This window comes from Eleutherodactylus coqui, chromosome 1, assembly GCF_035609145.1.
Source record: "Eleutherodactylus coqui strain aEleCoq1 chromosome 1, aEleCoq1.hap1, whole genome shotgun sequence".
In the NCBI taxonomy this organism is placed as follows: Eukaryota; Metazoa; Chordata; class Amphibia; order Anura; family Eleutherodactylidae; genus Eleutherodactylus; species Eleutherodactylus coqui.
In genome coordinates this window covers 135896355-135917347 of record NC_089837.1, presented here as the reverse complement: position 1 = coordinate 135917347, position 20993 = coordinate 135896355, and the positions used below count along the sequence as shown (strand labels likewise).

At 39.8% G+C, this 20993-nt stretch overlaps 1 protein-coding gene across 3 annotated transcripts in view; it reads left to right on the top strand.

The window, feature by feature from the left end:
• Window positions 1-20993, top strand: part of WDR49 (WD repeat domain 49) — a 115573-nt gene that overhangs the window by 51835 nt on the left and 42745 nt on the right. For all 3 annotated transcript variants that reach the window (XM_066600714.1, XM_066600708.1, XM_066600698.1), the window contains 2 exons: window positions 4701-4831; window positions 9031-9129. In XM_066600714.1, the coding sequence (XP_066456811.1) occupies window positions 4701-4831; window positions 9031-9129 (230 nt within the window). The remainder of the gene's footprint in view (window positions 1-4700; window positions 4832-9030; window positions 9130-20993) is intronic.

The window sequence follows — 20993 nt, the reverse complement described above, 5'->3', positions numbered from 1 at the left end:
CTACTTTAAAGGTCTTTGGAAAAAAAATTATTTTCTGCCGCCATAGTTTGACATTCATAAGTTCTTAAATTTTCTGTTAACATAGTTCAGTGGGGAATTGTTTTCTTTGGGATATCCCGTAGCTTCTTTGTGTACCATTTTGGAGTGCAGATGACTTTTTGATCACATTTGATTAATTTTTGTTTGGTGACGGCGTGACCAAAAAAAGCGCTATTTTGGTGTTGTATTTTTTTTTACCCACAATGTTCCCCATGCGGGATAAATAATGCGTTGCTTTGATAGGTTGGACCCTTACAGACACAGCAATAGCAATTATGTTTTGAGGGTTTTTTTGTTGTGATTTTTTGATTCTAAACATCTCCTTCCCAGGGGGTAGCTCAGGACCCGTCCAAGTTACTTCTGTCGGAGGTTATGGAAAAAAGTAACTAGCAGTTACCTTGAAGTTCTTTGTCACTCATGATGCCACCATTCCGTCCTCTGTGGTGAAACTGGATGTTGTAATAAAATAGTCCACACACACAGGAAAACTTTCATGGACAAATCGGGAATGGTTGGTAATGTCCGTTTACTTCAACTCCCATAGAGTTCCAACAAAACCAATAAATTGGCACAAATTACACTTCTAGAAAGTGGTGTAACAGGGAGGACTTCTCAGGGTATTCTGGACAATCCACAGTCCTAGTTATCTGTGTGATCCTGCTCCTGGCGACTCTACTTCTCTCTCTCCTTTTCAGTGCTTTAATGGTGTCACCAGCACATCCAGGATAGAGTAGACCCAGGCTAAGATAAAGGATGTCGCTCGGCCTCTTCCGTTCTTCCCACACAGACCAATTGGTGTTTATGGAGCTCACTTGCAGACTCCAGCAACAACCCCTACTCTTCTCATTCTCTCTAGACTGACTAGAATCCCCCTAGACCAGCTCCTTACAAACATATATATATATATATATATATAGCACAATCACATGACATACAACATGATACATTTTTCAGACATAACCCAGACATTAACCCATTCAGTGCTGCATGGAAGACACTGACAAGACAATTGCACAAGACAAACACATAACATTATGGAGGGGACCCACTATCTTTGCGCCATTACACATTTAGTATCTGACTGGAACTTGCAATCGTTTGATCGCTCATAGAGTTTAATGCAATACCTTAGTACTGCATTATACTGCATTTTAACAGGCAGTCTATCAAATCTTCACCAGGTGATCTCATTGCAGGGGGGCCATTTGGGACTCTGGAATACTGATCATGACATTTAAATGCTGCTGTCAGAATTCCCAGCAGCATTTAAGGGGGTAACAGCCGCAATCAGGGTTCATGCTGATCGCGGCTGTTGCGAGTAGGTGTCCGCTGTCAAAGACAGCCAGCACCCGCACCTGGGATGTTATGGGGTTAAAGTGGTTTTCCAACTGCATCTAAATTAAGCTTATTTGTTGTATATACTTGGTGCTTCACTATTTTAATAATCTCTTCTAGTTGTCATATAATAGAACCATTCTTGTTTACATGCAGAGGCTAAAAACCCATCCTGAGCACCTAGGCCTACAGTACTATCACACAGTTGCCAGCTACTACAATGTATCAGTGTAAGCCTGGTTTCACATTACTTCATCATTGTTATCTTTGTCTAGAACACTGCAGTCAGATGTTTGCTGGGAGTCTAGAAGATATTCTGAGAATATCTGCATGCACATGTATTAGGACTGGCATTTCATACACTGGACAGTGCAATGTCTGCCAGAGTAAAATGCAACACGTTTTTTAAGAGCGTCAGGCACATCTTCGGACGTCCCGTGCTCCAGAAAATCAAATTTAGGCCAGCTGGTTACTTGCATAGATTTGTGCTACAGTTTACTTCAGTTTCATAAACTATAATAGATCTGTTAGGCTCCGCCACCTTACACTAAGCCCCCCCCCCACACACACTTTTTAGACGTGTGCCAAGGATGGCAGGAAAAAAGACAAAAACTCATGAATGTATACTTAAATACAGTTTGCACAAAAGTTTTTGGAAATTTTTTGTTGTATTTTGGGGTCAGTCTAATTATTTTTCCAAGATTTAGCATACTTAGGTCATTTTTCTAACATTTTCTCCATAGGTTTTTCAAAATAATGTTAAAAAAGAGGCTGAAAAAAGCTCTACTCGCATTAGCGCCACAGTTTCTGTTTTAACAAAGCCGTTACAGTTATGAGGATCTCAATGACTTGTAATGGGTCTGTTGAGTTTCCTCTTTTTTATAGCATAAGTAGCTTTGTTGTTGACTGTGATTCTCGCTGTCAAAGATAAATGGAATCCTGAAAAAATGGAGAACAGCACTTATTTACTAAGTACAAGTAATGAGTCTGAAGTCTAGGACAGGGGAAAGATTTGTGCTGCTATGTTTGTGCTGCTATGATTGTCTACACCTCGCGTTGTTATAGGTCTGGGAAGAAATAACAACTTATCCTTGTGGATGTTTTCGATCTGCATCAATCGTTTTGCTGCCCTTCGTGTTTCCACAAAATCCAAATGATTGTCTACATTGACAAATTGTAATAAGCTGCAGCTAGGTGGAATTTTGGTTTATTTGCCTAATAATATAAATAACTATATTTCCATTCACTAATAGTAGAGGTTTTGAATAGTTAAAACACAAAACATATTAAAAAGTTACACAAATGTTCATTACATAGTGATGGACTTTTATACACTTACAGGGTGTGTTGGAGATACTTTTTTGTAGAGGTAGGAAGAGTAAAATAAGAAAAGACGGTATGATCCTCTGTTGCTCCAGCACCACACACTCCCATCCTCCCCACCAGGCATTGTTGATGTGGCCATATACCAGTGTGACCGCGGCAGCCATTCATTGGCATCACTGATATACAGTGAGAGACTATTAAGGCCAGTAATTGGCTGCAGTGGTCATGTTGGGAATACTGGTAATAATATAAAGCTTGGCAAGGGGGACTGGAGTGGCTATTCTGGAATGATGGGAGATCAAACCAGCCAGTATACTTTCTTTTTTTGTTTTACAACATTTCATACTTTTAGAAAAAAAACTTTTAAGAGGGAATCAATAATCAATAAATCAATAATGCCTCCACTGTCAACACAACTTTATTAATGAACAGATCAAAGCAAAGGTGACATCAATTATAGCCTGGAGTCTTCTTTACATGAAACTACTGTCACCATTACATGCAATACATTACACCAAGTATGAAGTCCAGTTTGGAAAAACTGAGGAGCTTGCTTCTGTGTTGATCTGGTAGACTTGAATTGTTTGGGATGTGGAGAACCACTATGACGCCATTCCTTGGATTCAAAAGTGCGATCTATCAAAGTAGCGCATTATTTACCCCACACGGTGAACGTAGTCCGAAAAAAAAAAAGACCACCATACTAGTAAAATCGTATATCTTGCATTGATGTTTTTGTTCTGTTTCGCCTGAGGTATATAAAAGATTTCATCAGAGGCCGGGGGCGTGGGGGACGCCGGGAACCCCCAGTAACAACCAACAACACCAGTAGAGAAAGGGGAGTCATCCGAGGACTGGTGGGAGAGGCGGGGGAGGCGACTGACTCAGGACTCTGGAAAATGACACATAGATCAAATGGTACATGTCCGCTGGGTGGCGCCTCCAAATGGGTCTATCTTCGGCGTCCCCTCCGCACCTCCTTCAGGCATATAGACTGTTAAGCTAATTCATTTTCTTTGAAGCATTTATCAATGCAATGTTGCATATGTCTTTGTAAACCAATAAACATATTTTGAAGAAAAAAAAAGACCACCAGAAATGCACTTTTTCAGTCACCCTGTCTCCCAGAAAAAATGCAATAAAAAGCGATCAAAAAGTTGTACATATTCCAAATTCGTACTATCGGAAACTACGGGACATCCCGCAAAAAATAAGCCATCACTGAACTATGTCAACGGAAAAATAAAAAGGGTATTGTGCGCAGACAAGATGATTGCAGAAAATAATTGAAAAAAATTAAATGTCTTTGAAAAAAAAAAAAGAGTAGTATAGTAAAAAAAACTATACAAGTTTGGTATCGTAGCAATCGTACTGACCCATAGAATAGAGTTATCATGTTGTTTTTGTTGCAGTTTGTGCACCGTAGAAACAAGACGCACTGAAACATGGCGGAATGTCGTTTTTTTTTCATTTTACTCCACTTTTTAAAAGTTTTTCAGTACATTATATGGTACATTAAATAGCACCATTGAAAAATACAACTTGTCCCGCAAAAAACAAGCCTTCATAGAGCAACATCGATGGATAAATAAAGGAGTTATGTTTTTTAAGGGGGGAGGAAAAAACGAAAATAGAAAAAAAAGGGCAGCGTCATGAAGGGGTTAAGTACAATCACCAACAACAATTTTTTTGCTGGATATTAAAATGCATCTATAAAATGTCCGGTAACAAGTATTTTTTACATACCTATTTGATACTGTTATTTTACTTAGGGGCATTTTGTACAGACATTTTTGCAGTCAGTTAGAGAGGCCTGTGGAAGTAACCCCAGAAAAACAGTAATTGGATCACCTATGTAGTTGGGTGCGCTTGAAGTCAAGCCTGTGACATGAAAACAAGCTAGTCACTGGTGTCTACCTTTCCCTCACTAATAAAACAATGGATCTATGCTCATTTGGATAGATATGAAATTATTCTAAAATATGTTTTTTCTCTTTAAGGGAAATTACAGTTTTCCGACTGAACACTTTCACCCAATACCTTGTTCAGCCTTCGGAATGGAAAGGAGGAGTCCAGCACCATGATGATATCTTATGTGCAGCCTTCTTGCCACCTCAAAGCCTGGTCACAGGTAAAGATTACACCATAGTGTTTCGATGCACATTGAAGGACGTGTTCCATAAGATATGGTAGAGGTTACTACCCATACATAGAGTTTATAGGCTTTTACATGTACAGTTTTCCCTCAAGTGCCAATAGTCTAAGGAGACAATATTTTCAAAGTACCATGGACTTTCTTGGGTCATAACTACTTAAAACCATATTCAACATGCAATGTCACAGACATTGTGGATCTGAGGTACTTTGCTAGAATATTCAGCCAATTCGCATTGACATTTCCCTTTACTAAAGTGCACGTACTGATTCACTATCTAGTAGTGCTTCTCTACAGTAAAGTACAGTACCAAATGTTCTGTATTATACCTGTGCCAGGATGAGCTGCTTCTTTGGACACCAGGTGAGGGCGATTTATTTTTCTGGTACTCTTGTTTGTCATGAAGCCAACTGAGACCGGGAAGTGCGCCGACTGGGCTGCTATGGATGTAGGAAGAAGAGTCTAATAGAGTTCTTCAGCCTTTAATCCTCATAAAGAGATATGGACTTTTTCACAGTGAATCACAAGATTTCTAGCCGCAAAGTAGTCTCTGTTAGTAACAGTTGACACAGTAATAGACTGAGGACTCCAATACACAGTACCAAGGCAGCAGATGGAAGGTGTAGTCAGGCAGGTAGTGGTCAGGGCCGGCAGAATTTGTGTAAAATAGTCAGGTGGAAGGTCAGGATGGAAGCACACTATGGTCAGGAAACAAGCTGGGATGGGATAACACCATAAAGTTTATAGGAACAAAAATGACCTTATTGCTCAGGCACTGAGTAATGGGAAAAGGATCCTTACAGGGGGGTTTCCACAACTTAAAATTGTTTACTTCCTTGTTGCTGCTGACCAAGACATATAACTGTTACAGCCAATCACTGTCACTGCAATGACCTTCTATAGCTAGTAATTGACTGCAGTGGTCATATGTCCTGCTCAGTAGCAACCTGGAAGGATGGAGTAGTTGTAATTCAATTTTTTAGTTGTGGGAAAACCCCTTTAAGAAGACGGAGCCAGCAGACATGTGGTTGGAACAGATGTGGATTGGCACAGACTGGTTCTTTAAGGCCTAGGAGTCCACACGCATGCCTGCCGGAAGTATTAGGTCCCAGCAGTGGTGTGCAGAACACTGAGCCGGGAGACCAGGAGCTGGAGAGCCAACTGGAGCAAGTTGTTAGCTAGGACATCAAGAGGGGGCGGAAGGACGGTTGGACATGACACTACTCTCTAAATAGAAAGTGATTGATAGCTTCCAGCAGCTCTTTCTGATTGTTATATTCAAGGACTTTTTTCTACATTAGTTATCTACTTCATTCTATGCATTTTCATTTTCTCTTATTTTGGGAAGACATTTTGGGGGCTTTGGAATCAATTACTAGTTTTCCATTTTCACAAACTTTTCATCTTGCAGTGGTCATTCCAAAAACAATTAATATTGCAACTTGAATGACAACTGTACAGTTATAGTACAATGCATTTCAACACTAGTATGAAGGTTCGGTGGGTTCCAAAGGTGGATACTTCTTATAATCCTGCTATATATGTTTCACAGGGAAGCTTCCTAATAAAACTCAAGCTTTATTAACACACTCTAAATAATGGACTAATGTACAAACACTTCTAGAAGAACTCACAGTACAAATCTACCCACAGCTGTTCTGCAACCTAGTCAATACCATCCAGAACAGTATAGTGCATAGAAAAATACTGAAAAAACTCCTAGATAAATGAGCGATAGGTTAAACAGATGGGTAAAATAGCCATGAAATAATCGCCTATTTGTATCAAAAAGGAGAAAATTGCTGTATAGTGGCAGTAAAGATAGTATACTAATCCCTGTATATTATACTGCCTGTGGGAAGTTTTGTACAGTGAGTTATTCTAGATGTGTGTGTACATTAGCACATTATTTTAGAGTGTATTACTGAAGGTTAAATTTTATTAGGGACCTTCCCAATAAAGTTCTTTCTTTAAAGTTTTCCGCTGCCCTGCAGTGATTTGCTACATATGTTAATGAATTATTCAGCCAGTTAGTGATGTGTTATGTATAGCCCGGGGGGCATTATACACAAATATGCCCTAAGTTATTAATCGTGCAGTCCTCATGCTGAACCCTCTGCTCCAAAAGTTTTTAATCTTATATAGAAAATGTCACAAGAAATGTGGCAAACCTCCCATCCCTGATACCAATCCACACTCAGTAATACAGTAAGTTTTTCTTGTATTACATCCCAATTTAAAAAGTTAAATGGAAAAAAAAGTTCAATGATAAAATCTTTCTTGAAATCAGAAATGTTCATGCATCATTGCTGTTCAGTGAAATTACAGCTTTTAGCTAATGAATTTATTTATATATGACAGCAAGGTAAAATATTCCCTGGCACTTTTCAGCACATAATTCCCTAAGAAATTAAATGGAAGCGAAGAACACTTAGGTTTCGGGGACACAAAGAATACATTATTTTCCATCCAAGACAGTTGCAGACTCTAAACAAATACAATGCCCCTCAGAAAAAATTGTCAGTAATAAGAAAAAGCAAATTGGTTGTTATTTGCCAAACTATGAACATGAGGAAGTTAGAATATTCGATGATGACGTGCAGATGTAATTGGGGCTGAGTTTGCCAATGTGGGACAGCTGGTTGGATTAATAACATATCCACAACATGTTACAGTATCTATGATTTTCATTGGACTGCAGGTAAATTTACTAAGCTGTCTTGAAGGGATAACTAGCTGATTGTTGAGGGCCTCCACCAATCACCAAATCACCTTTGGTCTCAGTCCTTATCTCCTCTGGCCCGAAATGTTGCCTCAACCTCTACTTTATACATTAGATGTATTACGGACAGCGAGTGTGGACCCATTGTACCAACCAACCATTTTGGCTTTGGGCTAAATTTAAAGGCGTTCCCTGATGGTTCCCCGGTATTCACCCTATAACCACTGTACAGGGATGTGGACTTCATTGCAGGGAACCAAGCAGGCCGCCACCTCTTAGAGTAGTACCGGTGTGGTTGGAAGCTGATCCATGGGACCAGAGACACCGATGCAGAGCACCGTGGACAGTCTGAGCAACGAACAGAATGTCGGGAGAAGCAGAGTGCAAATAGAAACCAGGAATGAGTCTAGAAATCAGGCACACCCCGAAGTCAGGAGCAGGAGGCCTTTGCTGGATGACAAACAGCATACACTAATACTTGGGCAAGGAGAATCTCGAGCTCAGCTAAATAGGAGGGTAACAGCCAATTACCCTGCAGCTGGGCTAAGAGAACTGGGTAGGATTACCTCCTACAGTATTGCTAGAAAGTAAACAGCTACAAGCTTATTGATAGAGGAGGAGCAGAGTGACACGCACATCTGCCCGGAATAGCAAGAGGGTGCCTAAGCTGGGTAGCCGGCCTAATAAGGAGATTTCTCAAGATTTGTTTGCATCATATTCAAAGTATGCGCTGCCCGCTTCAGTAGTATGCTACATTAAGGAGTCTGGAATGGTGTGATCCCTGGATTGGCAAAACATGAAGTTCCAACTAGGTAGTGCCACTGCTTCTGTTTACCACATTCCTTGAGAGAATGACAAAATGAATGGAGCGGCAGCATGTCCGCTAGGCCACTGCTCCACTCTTTTCAGTGAGAGCGGTTGAACTCGGCTATTTTGAAATGAATGGCACAGTGGCCAAACATGCGCATTACTGCTCCATTCAGTTCTCAAATCTCTCTGGGGACATAGGACCTCTGTTCTGGTGCTTGGTTGGGGTCCCATTGGTCAGACTCCCATCAGTCAGCTAGTTATCCCCTATTCTGCAGATGGGAATAACTTAATGTCACCAGAATACTCTTTTAAAGAGACACTGCACACAAAACTTATGTACTGTGTGACACCAAGTGCAGGACGAGAGGAGCAACACAGGGATTCAAAAATCACCAATAGTGGTGTCATGCTCCACCTGCCAGTTGTGTATCACACTTTATTGGCTGCTGATCTTGCATTTAGTGTTACATTTAGAATAATACTGGACACAAAGTAAAATCTTTCTTTGCAGCAAATCTGTTGTGGCAAATCAATGGAGTTGAATTCTTAAACTATTTTAAAAAAATCACGCCTTATTCACTGAGATCCCCGTCATGCCAGTCATTGGCATATTCATTGGAATTTTACATTCTTCCCCAACCAGGTAGCTACGATGGAGAGATGATTGTTTGGAATAACAATACAGAAAATGCTTCCAGAAAACTTCATCCAGATCCTCCAAAAGCTTGGAGCTCTAAATCCGGTAACACCTAATGCATAACGTATATTTGAGAGAGAGCATGAAAGCCATGAATATACAACGTAAAGGTCGGAATATGATGCAGTGGATGCTGGTAGTTTATAATCCTGCTTATAGTGAAACGTCAGGCAAGAAAATGAAAATCCAGTTTAGGGTCTATCTCCAATCCATAAAATGTATAGAATTATAATGCTGTCATTCCGGGAGTTCTTCCGCCTGATTCTCGCAAGTTACGGCATCTTCACTGCTAGGAACCTTACAAACAGAACAGAATTGGTCAGCAACATGCAGTTGACTTTGCTGCTGCAGAAATCTGCACCAAAATCTGCAGTTCTAAGTGCAAATTTGATGCGGAATTGCCAACAGAATTAAACATTCAGCTCTTGATGCAGAATTTTCTGCAAGACGGCAAATTCTATTACAATTCTACAATTCTGCCTGTGTGCGAGGCTCCTTATTGCATGGAACTGTGTGTTGCTCCAACCTATCCTCTATACACATATTTCAGGATCCACCTGGGGCATATTTATTTTTTCCCTTTTAGCATAATCAGCAAACATTTTCAGTGTTCATCTTGTATAAGTGTATAAAAATTCGGCCGTGTTGCATCCATAAAAAAATTGACAATTTTTCATTCAATAGCAGATCCATATGCCATCCGTTGTGCGATTCCTGTGTCTATTTTTTACTGCTGCATGTCATCTGTTTTTCACATCTGCCAAAAATTACTAAAACAGGCCCCAATTAATTTTTTTCTGCATCTCTTAGCAACAGATCTAGGAAATATGGATAGCACACAGACGGCATCTGTGTGCTGTTTGTTTTTTCTGCGTCCCCATTGACTTGAATGGATGAGTCTCATATGGAAATTGGATCAGAATAGTGTATGCTGTGTTTTTTTTTCATGCGATTCATGTGTCCATGTGAAAAAAAAAACTGATGTGTATTGACACACTGATTAATTTGATTCATATTCAGAATCTAGTCAGAATCTAGTCAGTTATAGTGTCGGACAACACATGGACTGAACATGCAATCATGTGAATTAGCCCTTAGAGGAGAGTTTAGTAAGAAAAATGTGAATGCAGCAACACATCACATTAAAGATTTTCCATGATTAAACTATTGATAACCTATTCTTAGGATAGGTCATCAATAGTAAAAAGCCAGAGGTCTAACACCTGTCACAACTGCCAATCAGCTGTTCGCTGGAGCCGCACAGGTCTGTGGTGAACCATAAACATACAGCTCCATGCAAAAGCAGTTTGTTTCTGGCATATAGCAGCTCTAGGCACAATATAGCTGTGACGTCTAAATGGGACGCGCTGGATCTGTAACCTGAAATACTACCGCAAATGCGCATCCAACAGTGGTAAACAATAAAGACAACCACAATGAAGGAAATGCTGTCCCTAATGAACTTACCCTGGAAAGGGACCTGCCTATACACAGGTAACCCGCCCAGAGAAGGACAAACCTGACCACGAACCTAGGCCACTATCTCACCCTATGTAGGATAGCAGAATACCACAGCAAACAAGATGTAACAGATATAAACATTTGTACTTAGCTTTGCATAGATTCAGGTAAATAGGGGAACCAGCTCCAAGCTGTGGCTTCCTCCACAGCCAGCAAATGATTGAAAAGAAGGATTAGAATAGGAAACCGTGCACACACGCTAAACACCACCCCAAATAGATAGTGAACTGTGAACTAGACTCATGGGGAGACATACACAATGACTAACAAATGCCCCAAACACTCACCTAGTATACTTGTGCACATAAACAGATGGAATAGATATGGTATGAGGTATTGGTTCATATTTTGGCCAAGACACTTAAGCCCATGAGCCAATGACAAGGGTCCTCGTTGCCTTGTGGGTACCTACTCTCACAAGACAACTTACCCCCGGAGTCTTGCCTGCAAGTGTGACGATCGTCCCAATAGGTACAACCCAGCACTGGAACCTGAGTACCTGGCTCGCCCTAGATGGTAAACGATCCAAGCAGACAGGACGCAGTTCACATCAACACACCAGGGAATGCATCCCACACAGAACAGGACTGTTCATACACCGCCTGCACAGACTCACAGGACACATCACTATTCACATAATACAGAGAAACGTGCATGGATGCAAACATAAGGGAAATCAGGAAACCAGCACCCTCTAGCCAGAGGGGCGGGTATTTATGTGCAGCAGATCAGTGACGATTGGCTGGTTTGAGAAATCCACACCCAGCTAGATCAAATATTCCACACCTATGAAAGTGTGCTCGTGGAAACCTATGGAACTACAGGTTTCAGGAGCACAACCTAACAATAGCTGATCAGAGGGATTGCATGTTGTCAGACCTCCATCGATCTGCTATTGATGACTTATCCTGAGGATAGTTAAAAGCATACCTGAGTTTTCAGATAACTTTTCAGAATAAGCTGCTATGTGTGTACATGAGGAATAACACTATTTCTGTCCAGAAAATAACTTTTATCCAACCTTTGCCTTATTTTCTCCTGTGCAGGGTATATATCTGATTCACCATCTTCTTAGGATTAGTGGGAGGATCCTCTGCTGTGCTATGCATACTGAGTTCTACAGACTGTTCTCAGAGAGATGCAGAACTCCTGCTTTCTATCTGTCTCTTACATACACAAATATAACCTAATTATTTATTAGTGTATGGAAAGATTTAGCAATGTACATGTGTATAAACAACAGAAGATCTCACCGTTAGCTCTACTTGCAGCTCTCCATGTGTGTCTTTGCTTTTCCCTGTTCTCAGTCCCTGCATACAGTTCAATGAGGAGGATGACTCATCCCCCTGCTCTGTCATCCTAATGTCCCCTATTAATCAAAAGCAAATAGAACAGTGGACAGCAAGCTAGGAGGAAGGGAGACAGCACTATAGAGGGACAAAAACATAATTTCATGTAAACAAAGCACATAGCACTTTTGCTAACTATCACAGTGGATATCATATGAGCACAGGCTGTTTGAAAAGTTAGTGACCCTTTAATTATGGTTTAAGATCAAGTTACTACTTAAAGGGGTTGTCTCGCGAAAGCAAGTGGGGTTATACACTTCTGTATGGCCATATTAATGCACTTTGTAATATACATCGTGCATTAAATATGAGCCATACAGAAGTTATTCACTTACCTTCCCTGTGCTGGCGTCCCCGTCTCCATGGCGCCGTCTAACTTCAGCGTCTAATCACCCGATTAGACGCGCTTGCGCAGAAGGGTCTTCTGCCTTCGGGTCTGTCCGGCAGCAGCGGTGTTCTGGCTCCGCCCTCTTCTACGCGTCATCGCGTAGCTCCGCCCCATCACGTGTGCCGATTCCAGCCTCCTGATTGGCTGAAATCGGCACACGTGACAGGGCGGAGCTACGCGATGACGCGTAGAAGGGGGCGGAGCCAGAACGCCGCTCGTGCCAGACCAAGCCGAAGGCAGAAGACCCTTCTGCGCAAGCGCGTCTAATCGGGCGATTAGACGCTGAAGTTAGACGGAGCCATGGAGACAGGACGCCAGCACAGGGAAGGTAAGTGAATAACTTCTGTATGGCTCTGTATGGCTCATATTTAATGCACGATGTATATTACAAAGTGCATTAATATGGCCATACAGAAGTGCTTAACCCCACTTGCTTTCGCGAGACAACCCCTTTAATCTAACTAAATTGGATTTAGACTTGTGTGGCTTGGGCCGACCAAGGAAAATGATGCTGTTGGTGTTGTGCACACAAGATATGTCATTAATTAGTGATAGGCTATAAGTGAGGTAGTCTTCTTTTGGACCATTTTACCTGTTCCCACTGGAGGCTCTTCAGGTACTTGTGTGGGCCAGTCAACCTTGCCTGAATGTTCACTCTTCAAGAATATTCAACCATTGGTCTGACAACTGCTATAATACTCTACTGTCCTATGGACAGCGATATAGATCTATGAATGTAGGAGGCTTTTTATATCCATTTTAAGTTTTGCAACATATGAAAATTTTGAGAAATTAGGCATTTTGAGAGCTACAAGTTAGGCATTTTCCTTTGTTTAGATTTCCAAACTTCCTTCTTCCCCTCACCCCCTGAACTTTGTAGAGCCTGTTCAAGCATTTAATGATGTTTTAATTCAGTAAGTGGCTTGCATGTTTGTTTAAACTATAATTGCAATATTCACTCACAGGTGCATTATGGTTGTTTCTTCTAATTCCAATCAAGCAGCTAGTTTGTTCACTGGCACGATATCCGCTTCCTGCTTCCTAGCTTAATTGAATAAAGAACCTGGTCAAGTACATTATAATTAATATAACAGTCCTTCTACATTAATTATGATGATGGTGTTCTGTAATAATTTGCATATTTCTTGCATATACTGTGTATATGTTTCCACAATTAAACTGATATAATTAACTTCCCTGGCACTTATTAAAATGGATGAGATGCTTCCATATTGCTAAGGATTAACATAGACATTTTTATTACACTAGTAGCAGCTCATTAAAATATTAACTTTGTACAAGGAAGTAACATACATATTTAAACAATTAACTTCTACTCAGTGTTTTGTTAGAGGTTAAATGTTATTTAATATGTTCTCTATATGTCTTTATCACATACAGTTAACATCACCTTGCAATATAAGAAAAGAGAAAATAGCATTTTAAGTACAAATGAATTCCTCCCCCAGCTCTTTGGTGGAAACAATGTGGCAAATCATAAAAAAATTAACAAAATAAAAAAAGCTGAGCTAAAAAATATAAAGAAAATTGAATTTTGTGAAGGTGTAATAAGAAGGAGGGAAAGAAAGAAAGACAGACAGACCTAGAGTATATTCATGGAAGTCACTTTCTGTCAGTTTTTACCCCATTTTTAAAATTATTTCCATTGTACAAATATCAAAGTACATCCATGCTGACATATTCTTGGACCATCATGGATAATTGCTGCCTGTTCTGTTGCTCAGGCTGAGAAGGGCTGAAAAAAACTGTTCCCCACCTCTGTTAGACTATCCCTGCCAAAGGAGGTAGTGGTGCTGCTGTGGTGATCTCCTGCTTATCTGCCATGAGCCACGTTGTTATTATTCAATGTGGATGTATTCCTGTGGCAGTGGGGAAATTTGCTGCTCAAGCAGCCTCATGGTCTGTTCTGATGCTGCTGCATTTTGGGGCCCTTCTCCACTGCTGGATTGAGATTTGCCATTTTGGCGTTGTAGCAGAGATCAATTAGGGTGGACACCCAGTAATGATCTGATGTTTTGATGTAGGCTATGTGACAATCCTTCTGCAAGAACTAAAGAACTGCAACATTAGAGCTCTCATATCCCTCAAATTTCCTAAAAGTGATGACCTACGTTCCTCTGAGTCAGGCCAAAGAGTGGCTGGTCCTGCCATCCATGCAGGATAGCTGGGTTAGTGATGGATAGAAAGAATGTTGTATAGCCCCTCCCCTGCCCCTGGACCTATATTGTCCCTTTTATCCTCCTTCTCCTCCTGCTCTTTCTCCTCTATACTTCTCCCATGGGTAGAGAAATGTGTTGGAGAAGATGTCCACCTTTCTTGCCCAAAGCCATCCTCCCTGTGGTGTTCAGTAATGTTGGACTGGCCAGACAGTTTGGAGATTGGAATGCCTTCCTCCTCTTTTTCCTCCTGTGACAACACATCATTTTCCCTGAGGCCCTGCAGTGACTGTTCCAGCAGGCAGAAAACATGGATGGTCATACTGATTAGTATGTGATCACAACTGGCCATTTTGGTCACTTGTTCAAAGCAGACTTAAATGGCACAAACCCTTTGATCTGTAGCACCTCAACAGGCATCAAGCCACCAACCACCATTCAGTGTCTGCTAACGGGCTATACCATCTGGCACTCCATGATCATTCTATGCTGCTGACTTATCCTCTGCAACATATGTTATGTGGAATTCCTAGATCTAGGCACAACACAGATGAGGTGGTTGAGTGTGTAGGCCGAACTGTCACCACACCTTCATCAGTCCAGTGAAAAATTGCTCGTATGAAAGAAAGTGCAACTTCTGTCTCTCTCTGACATGGAGAGAACTCGCAAGGAAATTTTGCCCATGGGAATATATGGTGGGCTTATTTAGTGGGATAATCATGATTTGTTTTCTTTTTTAGTTTGGACGCCAGCACCCTTGGTCATGATTTGTAGTAGTGAGTAGTGAGGTGCTGAATAACACACGGAGTCAGATATTTTGCTTAACTTGTAGTAAACGCGATAGTATTATTCAATCAGACAAGGAGAAAGGGTAATTCTCTTTAACACATACAGTAAATAATAAATTCTATACAATTTTGCAACAATGAAGATACTTGTGTCAATCACATTTATATACTGGGAGCCTACTCTGAATTTCTTTTTTCCATCCCTCTTCATATTTACAGTTAGGGCCAGAAATATTTGGACAGTAACACAATTTTTGCAAGTTGGGCTCTGCATGCCACCGCATTGGATTTGAAATGAAGCCTCTACAACAGAATTCAAGTGCAGATTGTAACGTTTAATTTAAAGGGTTGAACAAAAATATCTGATAGAAAATGTAGGAATTGTACACATTTCTTTACAAACACTCCACATTTTAGGAGCTCAAAAGTAATTGGACAAATAAACATAACCCAAACAAAATATTTTTTTTTCAATATTTTGTGGCGAATCCTTTGGAGGCAATCACTGCCTTAAGTCTGGAACCCATGGACATCACCAAACGCTGGGTTTCCTCCTTCTTAATGCTTTGCCAGGCCTTTACAGCCGCAGCCTTCAGGTCTTGCTTGTTTGTGGGTCTTTCCGTCTGAAGTCTGGATTTGAGCAAGTGAAATGCATGCTCAATTGGGTTAAGATCTGGTGATTGACTTGGCCATTGCAGAATGTTCCACTTTTTTGCACTCATGAACTCCTGGGTAGCTTTGGCTGTATGCTTGGGGTCATTGTCCATCTGTACTGTGAAGCGCCGTCCGATCAACTTTTCAGCATTTGGCTGAATCTGGGCTGAAAGTATATCCCGGTACACTTCAGAATTCATCCAGCTACTCTTGTCTGCTGTTATGTCATCAATAAACACAGGTGACCCAGTGCCATTGAAAGCCATGCATGCCCATGCCATCACGTTGCCTCCACCATGTTTTACAGAGGATGTGGTGTGCCTTGGATCATGTGCCGTTCCCTTTCTTCTCCAAACTTTTTTCTTCCCATCATTCTGGTACAGGTTGATCTTTGTCTCATCTGTCCATAGAATACTTTTCCAGAACTGGGCTGACTTCTTGAGGTGTTTTTCGGCAAATTTAACTCTGGCCTGTCTATTTTTGGAATTGATGAATGGTTTGCATCTAGATGTGAACCCTTTGTATTTGCTTTCATGGAGTCTTCTCTTTACTGTTGACTTAGAGACAGATACACCTACTTCCCTGAGAGTGTTCTGGACTTCAGTTGATGTTGTGAACGGGTTCTTCTTCACCAAAGAAAATTATATTATAAGGAGGCGCACTTGATGCTTTGCTAAATCATGTTATATTCTCTTAACATGAAATCAAAAACAAGGTAGAGTGTTTAAACTCACCTGGTGTCTAGCGAGTATACCTTGCAAAAGGTATCTCGCTGACACCGCAATCCAGGTCCACTTGTAAAATAGGTCTTTAATCCATCCAACCTCCGTCGGAGAGCAGCCGGACAATCCAAGTAAGCTACACCGGGTAACCGGGGCTTAATTACGGCAAACCACAGGGAAGAAAAAACGGCTGTCCGCGCTCCTAGGGAATCCAGACTCTGATCCAGGCTAGTCAATTCCTTCTTTTTATTATTAGGAACACATACAGGGATCTTAGAGCAACGCGTTTCAGTAGATACAACTACCTTTCTCAAGCTCTACACAACTCCGACTGACACACAACATAAATAAGCATTAGCATAGTCACGAGGTGAAAACAGCTAATTAACACATAGCTGTTTAATTATACAGGGGCGTGATAATAGCCTCCCAGTTTACTCTATACGTTATCTAGATAACACACTCGGAACGCCCTTCAGCGATCCGTGTACATATATAAAACTTCATTTGGATCACTACGGGACAGTAATCTCTCACCAATGTGCGTAGACACCTGTTATATGCTAGGTTTTAAACATTAAAATTTTTCATTAAACATCCTCATATTAACGTTATTCACATAGTAAAAATAATGAATATACTTTACAAGAATAAATTATCTACAAACATCTTATATATCCTCCATAACAATATAAAATAGATTATAAACATATGTTACTTATAATAGGCGCTTAAACCTCAATACCGCTAATAACTTTTTGACAGTCATAATATATTATATAAATATTGTATAAAAAAGAAAAAAAAATTTTTTTAAATAAAAAATATTATATACAAGAAAAACATTCTACACACTAATATTACCTAGCATACAATACTAAACTGATCTATATATAAACTAATTTATGCACAATAATTTTTGGTTATAAAAATATATATGTCCTCTATATTTACTGGTGATAATAATCTTTATATAAAACCAAATTAATTTTTCTATGCAATTAAAATTAAATATAGTACCCACTCACAATTCACTAATATTATGATCCCTTAATTTATTCTATGTATATAAGATAAAATATAACTACCCACCCACAATTCATTAATATTAAGATCCCATATTCTATCTCTCAAACTAAAATAATTACTAGTTACTTATCATATTTTTTCCAGTACTTCATTTAAGCCATGAGGGCATAACGTATTTAATCTATGGATCCAAAACATTTCACGTTTCCTCAATTCACTTATGGAGTCAGTTGCTATATGTTCTATAGGGGTAACGGTCATTTTTAAAAAGTCAGCATTATGTACATCGTTAAAATGTCGGGATATGCTATGTGTACGTAAATTCTTCTTGATGTTTAGTCTATGATTGTTTATTCTTGTTTTTAGTTTATTTTTCGTCCGACCGATGTACTTAAATCTACACGGACATTCGATCAGGTAGATTACTTTGGTCGTATTGCAAGACAAATACTGATTAATCAAAAATTTTTTATCTTTATCACTCTCATCATAAAGAATCTCTGTTTTTTTATTCGTAATTACCTTGCAGCATTTACATTTTATGTGTTGGCATTTATGCACTCCGGATGATGCAGTACGTTTATATTTATATTGGATCGGTTTTTTATCTGGATTTGATGGGGATATGATATTTTGTATTGTTCTATTCCTCTTAAAAATTAATAACGGGTTTTTTTCAAGATTTTTAGATAAATAAGGGTCTTGGGATAAAAGGGGCCAATGCTTTTTTAGAATATTTCTGATTTGGGAACTATCAGTACTAAATTTTGTTAAAAAGGCGGGATTTTTTAAAATAATCTTATTCTTTTTAATCGGTGATTTTCTATCACTAACTAAAGCTGTTTCTTTGGCTATTTTATTGTATGCATTTTCCAATATTTTTTCTGGGAAGTGTTTTTCTCTGAATCTATTTTTTATAATAGCTGCTTGATTTTCGTAATCTTTATTTAAAGTGCAGTTGCGCCGAATTCTTTTAAGCTGACCATACGGTATATTATTTAGCCAATGTTTGGCGTGGCAACTCCTATAATCAAGGTAGGAGTTCTTGTCCACTTTTTTAAAATGTGTTCGTGTTGTTATCTTTTTATCTAGGGGGATTAATTCCAGATCCAAAAATGTTATTTGTTCTTGACTGATGTTACTTGTAAACTTTAGATTAGCGGAATTATCATTTAAAATCTCTATAAAATTAGTAAGACTAGTTAAAGGGCCCTTCCATATTATTAAAACGTCATCGATAAAACGTTTATAAAAAACCAATTGATCATGAGAGATAAAAGATTTTTCGAAATGACCCATATACAAATTGGCGAACGCCGGGGCAAATTTACATCCCATCGCTGTCCCATGAGTCTGTAGGTAAAAAGTGTTTTTATATAAAAAATAATTATTTTTTAAAATAAACTCTATAGCTTTAGATATGAATCTTTTTTGATTTAAAGGGCGTTCCGAGTGTGTTATCTAGATAACGTATAGAGTAAACTGGGAGGCTATTATCACGCCCCTGTATAATTAAACAGCTATGTGTTAATTAGCTGTTTTCACCTCGTGACTATGCTAATGCTTATTTATGTTGTGTGTCAGTCGGAGTTGTGTAGAGCTTGAGAAAGGTAGTTGTATCTACTGAAACGCGTTGCTCTAAGATCCCTGTATGTGTTCCTAATAATAAAAAGAAGGAATTGACTAGCCTGGATCAGAGTCTGGATTCCCTAGGAGCGCGGACAGCCGTTTTTTCTTCCCTGTGGTTTCTTCACCAAAGAAAGTATGCGGTGATCATCCACCACCGTTGTCTTCCATGGACGCCCAGGCCTTTTTGAGTTCCCAAGCTCACCAGTGAATTCCTTTTTTCTCAGAATGTACCCGACTGTTGATTTTGCTACTCCAAGCATGTCTGCTATCTCTCTGATGGATTTTTTCTTTTTTTTCAGCCTCAGGATGTTCTGCTTCACCTCAATTGAGAGTTCCTTTGACCGCATGTTGTCTTGTCACAGCAACAGCTTCCAAATCCAAAACCACACACCTGGAATCAACCCCAGACCTTTTAACTACTTAATTGATTACAGGTTAACGAGGGAGACGCCTTCTGAGTTAATTGCAGCCCTTAGAGTCCATTGTCCAATTACTTTTGGTCCCTTGAAAAAGAGGAGGCTATTAGAGATGAGCGAACGTACTCGTCCGAGCTTGATATTCGTGCGAATATTAGGGTGTTCGGGATGCTCGTTACTCTTAACGAGCACCACGTGGTGTTCGGGTTACTTTCACTTTCCTCTGTGAGACGTTAGCGCACTTTTCTGGCCAATTGAAAGACAGGGAAGGCATTACAACTTCCCCCTGCAAGCCCTATACCACCCCCCTGCTGTGAGTGGCTGGGGAGATAAGGTGTCACCCGAGTATTGAAATCTGCCCTTCCCGCGGCTCGCTACGGATGTATTCAGACATTAGTTCAGATGCCAAATGACACAGATTAAACCTCTGTGGCTAATTATTATATTACCGGTCCCCAAAGCTAAACAGCGCAATGTAGTGCCCTTTTCAGGCCACTACAAAAATCTTGACTGTCCAGTTTCTGGTAAATTAGGCTAATTTCAAATGAACGTACTTTTGTGTCCTTATATGGCCATTATAATCAAAGCCATATAACGGGACAAAACTAAGCCACTGATCTCTATGGGATTTCACCAGCTCTTCCTGCAATTTTACTGCTGGGAAAAGATAGGACCTGCCCTTTCTTTCTCGCACGTTGTGAATACGTGTGGGGATGATCAGGCAGCCGCTGACTCCCCGCCTCTTATCTCAAACTCCTGTGCCCTGGCGCAGAGTTTGAATTGCCGATGAAGAGATTTCCCTAAATCAGGCGCAGTTATGCTCCGTGCTGGGCCTAGTTGTGCCTATGCCAGTTTAAATAACCCCTTATGGAGAGAATGAAGGGATTATTTACACATGCAGAAATCTTTGTATATAAAAGTTCTAAAACTTATGTAGAGTCACATATTTTAAAATGGAATCTTCTACTTGATAGTTTAATATGTATTCCTATGTTAAAAGTAAATTACAGTACTATAGAAAATGAAAAGTGTGAAACCTTGAATTTAATTTGTTTCCAAATATAGAAAACATTAATGAGATTTCAAAATGTTGCAGAAAAAAAAACTATTTGATCAACAATTTTCAGCAGACTATAATTACTTCCAAAAAGAGTTAATTAGCAGTAAATAAATTTAATATAGTTTACAATAAAAATTGTGCTATTGGTAATGAATTACAGAGTTAGCAGGTTTTTG